General features: G+C 33.5%; 1 protein-coding gene across 2 annotated transcripts in view; it reads right to left on the reverse strand.

Annotated features, from left to right (window-relative positions):
• LOC106461080 (ephrin type-A receptor 4-like) overlaps positions 1–3585 on the reverse strand; it is a 106662-nt gene extending 103077 nt beyond the window's left edge. For both annotated transcript variants that reach the window (XM_022387937.1, XM_022387935.1), the window contains exon 1: positions 3487–3585. In XM_022387937.1, the coding sequence (XP_022243645.1) occupies positions 3487–3574 (88 nt within the window). In that variant the 5' untranslated portion in view covers positions 3575–3585. The remainder of the gene's footprint in view (positions 1–3486) is intronic.
• Positions 3586–7331: the final 3746 nt, after the last annotated feature.

A 7331-nucleotide genomic window follows, 5' to 3' on the forward strand; every position in this document is an offset into this window, starting at 1 on the left:
CCCCCCCACGTGGCACAGCGGTATGTCTGCGGACTTACAACGCTAGAAACAGGGTTTCCAATATACGTGGTGCAGAGCACATATAGCCCATTGCGTAGCTTTGTGCTTAATTACAAACAAACAAACACACAAAGTTACAGCAAAAACACGGCCATAAAATGCAGAGATCTAGAAATATTCGTGAATCACGAATTTTCTGCTTTACAGCACTGGCATGCCAAGCCCAGCCCACGGGATTACTTAATAGTTGTATATTATGTATCTAATACTTATAAACATGAACATGAATTTTTAAAACATGTTGAGGCTGATGGTTTTGAACGACAGTCGATAAGAATCATGTATGAATAACTAAATTCTGAACCACAAATGCCCTAATATCATATACGTCTGTTTGAAGTTAAGCACAAAGCTACACGAAGGGTTATATGTGCTTTGCCCACCACGGGTATCGAAACCAGGTTTCTAGCGTTGTAAGTCTGCAGACATACCGCTGTGCCACTGGGGGGGGGGCATATCGTATACATCTCCACATTTAAGTTTGCTAATTTGTAAATATAAATCCTTCCTTCTGCTAAGGTTTGACTTCAGTTCTCAGTTCTACTAGAGTCTAACATGACATCTCTTAACGACTGACATTATGTCTTTGTGTTCCGCTAACGGCTGATATCACATATCCATGTACCAATAACTTCTGATATCAAATATCTCTGTTTGGTTAACGTCTGAGATAACATTTCTTTCTTTCTTCTATTTAACAGTAACATAGCATTGCTTTCATCTTCTCTTCAATTTAAACCGAGAGGGCCCGGCATGGCCAGGTGGTTAAGGCACTCGACTAGCAATCTGAGGGTCGCGGGTTCGAATCTCTGTCACACCAAACATGCTCGCCCTTTCAGCCGTGGAGGCGTTATAATGTGACGGTCAATCCCACTATTCGTTGGTAAAAGAGTAGCCCAAGAGTTGGCGGTGGGTGGTGATGACTAGCTGCCTTCCCTCTAGTCTTACACTGCTAAACTAGGAACGGCTAGCGCAGATAGCCCTCGTGTAGCTTTGCGCGAAATTTATAACAAACAATTTAAACCGAGAGATTATTACGAAAAGTATACCAAAATGTTATAAAGTATTTAAAACCTTAAAAGGCAAAAATTAACATGATATTTTGTTAAAAGCAATTTAAATTTCACTTTCTTTACATAAAACAATATTTTAAACAATAAGTGAAGCTTTTGCGTTAAAATTATTACATTTTAGCCTCCAAGTAAGAAGTTTGACTCTACGTCATAATGGTAAGAAAGCTTAAAAGTTGGGATAATAGAACTCCAAGGTAAAATCTGGGTTTTAAAATATGAGATACAATATCGTTAAAGATATTTAAATTCTAGGATTCTATGTCTCAAGGTGTGAGATACTACCTTAGTAAAGAATTCTAAATCCACTTGTACAAAATATTTCTTTGATAAAAACGCTTTAAAATCTGAAATACTATGTGTTCAAGTATGATTACCGTTTCGTTCAAAACATTGAAAGCTGAATGGATTTCTCTAACTCCGAATATGAGATAACACGAATATGAGTAAAAACGTTGAAAAACTGAAATTTGAAATTCTGCAGCTCCAAGAATAAAATATGAAATATTTCCTTAGTAAGAAACTTAAAATATGGAATTCTAAGTTTGTAACTACGAGATACCGCCTCACTAAAAACATTTAAACCAGGGATTCTGTGTCTTCAATATTAAAAAAAAGGTTAAAATTTTTATCTTTCTATATACCCTCTTCAACAGGGATCCTAAGTATCCAACCTTAGTAAGAAAGCTTAAACCTGGGATTATAGGCTTCCAAGTATGAGTAACCGCCTTGATAAGAATTCTCAAAATTGGAATTCAGTCTATAAAATAAACTTTTATCTCAATTGACCACTATCATCTCTTTGTGGAGGTTTGGAGTTCATGGGGAAATGAACACACAGCAAGGCTCAATATAAGGTATTTCTATTGTGGTTTACCTCAGGACGCTACGTCCTCCACCAATAATACCGTCTTTTTTTCATTTACAAAAGAAGTATTAGCCCCATTTCCAACTCCCTGAGTCTTATCAATGACCCAAGAAAAACGAAATAAAAGCTTTTGAGAGATATATACAATGCTTGCTAGGCTGCTGTGTTAGATATCCTCCAGTACCAAGGTGTCGAGCCCAGTAATTTGAATCCCTTGTTTGCACAGATGTGGTATGATTGAGGCGAACTTTCCGGTGAGCCCGACAGAATAACTATATGAGTTTCTGGGTGTCACAAAGCCTGACCGCTGGTTTGCATTTCATGGATTATAATAGCCATCACGCCCTCTTTTGTACATTTACAACACCAACTGGTACTCTATACAGTAAGTTCTAGATATAAGCTTCTACTTTGTAAGGTGAAGCTTGAACAGAGATGTGAAGAATACAAGCGTTCAATAGTTAGTTCTAAGGGCAATCTTTAGCGTCTCGATATAGCTCACTGGTCCACTCTAAAATTAATAATTATACAACAACCAGATTGTTCGTTAAGTACGATTTTTTAAAACTGATACACGTGATCTTATCACGCAGTATTTTTAAAGTGACTACATAGTTTCAGTAGCAACAGTTTCCTTACGGTTCTTAACAGTAATAAGATGTCTTTCAAGAAAGTATCCTGATCATACTAGAATATCTAATGTGATTTCCTGACAGTTGATATTGCTTCCAGCTCACATTTTAATGAATACTTAAGAAGATCTTAAGATGAGTTTTTGTTTGTTTTTAACAATAATAGTTAATAATATTGAACTTCGCTAGCGACCGTTTTCTGCTGTAGTTTCGTCCACACTTTCAGCGCACGGACTGATAAAATTAGGATAATAAAACTAACAATCTCATCTGTATATATGTATATTGTGGCTTAAATCGTTAACTATGATGATCTGACGGTCCATGATTATTGTAATATCGACCGTAATTTTATTCAAAGGTTTCTAAAATAAAATAAAGAAAACGATAGACTAAAGTAAAATCAATTTCCACTGTACTTCAACCTGTACGGTTAACAAGTGATTATGATACTGATAGTATAAAATAAATCTTTAAAAGTTAATAACGAGTTTCTAACAGCCACCAGTTATGCTTGAACTTTCTAAGAGTTTCTGCAGCACTAAGGTTAATAATGTTGCCAACAACGATTTCTGTTAGATAATAAAATTCAGAATAGCTACCTGATGGCTCACACTTAGTTTTAACAAACTGAGCTTTCAAAGAAAGTCTTCGATAACACTAACGCTATCGCGCTGATAATGACTTTCTGATGGTCCGCCAATAGTCTGACCTGGGAAACTGCATGTGACGGCGTGTACAAATCACGTGAAGTAGCCCAGTATTTTTAAACCTTGTGCCAAAAATTATGTACCATGAAACTTTAACCTAACTCAGAAAACCCCCTAAAACAAAAACAGAGAGAATCCCGTCTTACCTTGATTACTGGCAGAAGGTTGGTAAAGCCACCAACACAATGTCAGGACAGCCAGCGTTCTCCAGCGTTCCTTTTCTCTAGGCGCCATCACTGCATGTGAACGAACACTATACTGACTGCTTACTCTGATCTCTCACTGATCTTCGGGCCCACCTAGCTGATTTACAATGCGTGATGTCACACCTTGTAGCTCTCTGATTGGTTGGAACTGAACGAAGGAATGAGCACTGTCGGCACGTTGCCCGAGAAATTGTTACTGTCCTTGGTGACCTGTTATTGGAAGAAAGCAATGCCATAAGAAACAGATGTAACTGAGGCATTGGAGGAGGGGTCAGATGATCAAGTCTGTTCACGCTTTTGTCTTGGGGACAGTTGGAGTATTTTTTTTTCTTATTTCTTTGTACAGCCGTTAACTCCATGCAGTAATTCTGTTCTCATGAATTTTTAGTCGATTTATTTAATTTAACATCTCTAGTACAGAAGTTTGCAATGACACAGATATCGTTATTTGTAACCTTGAAATCTGATTTTTTTCTAATTATATATATATATATATACTTATATGTAGGAAAAATTAGATAAGAAAATAAACAACGTTTCATCAAAGTTTATTACGATTCCGTATCTTCTCAACTTGACTTATCACAAGTTTATCAAAAAAGAACATTCTAGTACATTTTACCAAAAACTATTTATTATTATCGCTAACGCTCAGTTTATGAGTACCAGAAGTACAACTTGATAACACTAACATGATATATTTACTGTAAATTGTGTTTAAAAGCTACAAACAGCTGCGTTAATGTTATGAAATAATCCTTTGTGAATTTTGGTCAAAACTCAACACCCATGACATCATTTCCTTGATATCACAACAAAGAGAACCAGGACTAGGAATGACATATTTTGTGCTTGAGATTCAGTCATATTGTTTATTTAAGTTAAAATTGAATTATTGCCTTTAAAATGTTAGGCAAGTTTTTTTTAATTCCGTGATAAATTATATTCAAGTAACGGCAAGGTTCAAGTAAGAAAATAATATAATCACTACAAACTAACTTGTTAATAAATATGATATCAAACCAAAAATAACAATTAATTTATGTAATTACAACTCTAGCTGAGTGTGGAAATATATTCTTTGTTCCACTTCTAATTTTTCAGGATCGTTTCAAGGTATGTTTCTCCACAATTACACATTGCAATTTTAACTGTATTACTTAAGCTAGTAGTTTTAACTCTCAAGTGACACGGATTGATATTCTAAATATCCTCATTCAAATACAACAATAAAAACACTTTACTGCAATTGTATAAACAATAGAGAATTTAGAAAACAATAAAATAGACAATAATGTTTGTTCTTAAAAACAAAACAACCAGCGTCATCTCTATGGCAAAAGGCCATAATCAACTAAAACTCCAGTCATCTCTATGGCAAAAGGCCATAATCAACTAAAACTCCAGCATTCCATCGATCTACTTCGGGTGTTATTCATAACAGTCCTATCATAACTGTAAAGCTGGTCAGTTTCGTATTTTACGGTTTATATTTTATGGTTGTTTAAGGCCCAAATTCTACATACAAATAAATACATAAAATAATAAGCGCTAGAGGTACGAGTTTAAGTGGAAGTTGTTGTTTTTCGTATTTTTTCTTGCATTTCTTAAACTGATAAAGTAGGCCTAATTCATGTTTCAATATACAATGAAATAATTGGACACTTTTAACCAAGCATGCATAAATACGTTATTATTTATCGTCTTTATATTTTAATCTAATTTGAAACTAAGTGTTTATCATAAATCAAAATAAAACAATCCAGAAAGCCTTACTTTTCCTTCATGAACTTGTTAGAAAGGCTTTTTTTTTCAACGTAATGTATTCATTGAATATTAATCTCTGTTGTTTAATAAGCATTATTTTCCTCAATATTACGAACTGCAGACTTCAAATGCCACTGTTATTCAACTTTACTTATTTATGTGTATAACTGTATAGCAAGTGAACAAATCTACAGAACTATTGTGTGATTGATATAATTTAAGTAAGGATGAATAATTATTCCAAGTACAACAACAACAAACAAACAGTAGAATACAATAATTCCTCTAATATTGTAATTTCATGATTACTGCATATTACTTCGGTTACAATTCAAATCATTAACATAGGGCTCGAGATGTGATCTCTCTGTGTTGTTCCATTTTAAAACAGATATAAAATAGTATATGGTTCACGGTACTTGGGTCATGAGATTTAATATGTCTAGCTCGGTTGCTCAAAAACTCTTGGTACTGTTACTCTAAAACCTATCATCAACAAGGCTGATCATCTTAAATACTGATAAAGTAATTATTTGTACTGCATTTTTGGGACGTTACGTATATCACATTCGTGGTATTCTGATTTCTGTGAGATTTTGTTGTTGTTGGTTTTGAGGTTTCAAAGGAAAAATAACAAAACGAAAAAATGTCTGGACTGAAAGAAATGCATAGTTTATGTTTCCCAAATAAAAATGATTTGTTTTTGTTGCTACACATGTCTCCTCAGAGTAAAAAAAAATGTGTGAAGGGTTAAGCATCGAATTACTGTCCTCTAATTTCGTTTTCATAAACAAATAGTTTTTAGAGGAATATTTAACCCAGGCTCAGTTCTTTGGTATAAACAAATCATTCATGTAGGATATATAAACCCAGCTCAAACCATTAGTAACTTATCCATCACGAGTCACCAGTAAGACGTGAAATGTGTCTCAAGTGAAAATATGTTTCAAAAGTTAACACCTCTTATAAAACACGACTAAAAATGAAACACTGGAAATGTCTCACCATCTTTTTACCATATTTTATTTTGAAACCCATCTGTTTTATGTGTTTTGAGAGACCAAATAATACATCATGTTTCAAATAAGGACAGAATCGTGGTTTGGTTTGAGATATCAGTGTTGGATGATTAAACTTTCTTCATACAATTTTTTTTATATCTTTCATTTCTACAAGTGTATATTTTGCTAATAAAATTAAATATGTATTAGTTAATATTTTTAGATAATGTACATAAATTATATTTATAAATATTCTTGAAGTATCAGAAAATACACGTCTATAAATTCTGTTTTCAGCAAATTTGCACTTATACAAAATAAGAGATGGATATGAAAGTCACTTACAAATAACAAATTATCAAAACATCAACGTTTAACGTTTTACACATTTTTTATGTGGTCACAGTTTGATCATTTTTAATTGATACATTTATAATTCCATGGGGTGTTAATAATTCTACTTCCAAGTTACTCCACAGTAAATTAAACTTAAGATAATGTTATAATAGATATCTCTGATTAAGGAAATCACATATATTCAAAATATATACATTTATAAACTCATAATAAATCCACTCCCTAAATTTTCAGTTCCATTTGGAAATTATTAATATCTCATGTTAAAACATATAAATGTACAAAAATATCAATCCTACTTCAAAAGTGACATCAACAATTAAAATATCAGTAACTAGCTGAGTTACCCGGCGTTGTATTGTGAAAATTTAGATTTCAAATGTATAGATCAGTATTTTTTAGGAAATTATTCAGTAAGTAGACAAAAGCTGTGCTGCGAGAAATAAAAAAAGCACTTAATCAAACAAAACTTTATTTGAAATTTGATCGTGTTTGAGCTTGTCTTGTTCTTTGAGCCTGAAGTCGTACATCGTGTTGCTCCTCTGTTTCTTGCTCTCTGTAAGTTATTTGTCTTAATTTTTGTGCTTGAAGTCTGGTTTGACGTTGTTCAACAGTTTCTTGCTGTCTTTGAGTAGCCTACATTTCAGCTTGAGCTCGAAG

This window comes from Limulus polyphemus, unplaced genomic scaffold, assembly GCF_000517525.1.
Source record: "Limulus polyphemus unplaced genomic scaffold, Limulus_polyphemus-2.1.2 Scaffold893, whole genome shotgun sequence".
Taxonomy (NCBI): Eukaryota; Metazoa; Arthropoda; class Merostomata; order Xiphosura; family Limulidae; genus Limulus; species Limulus polyphemus.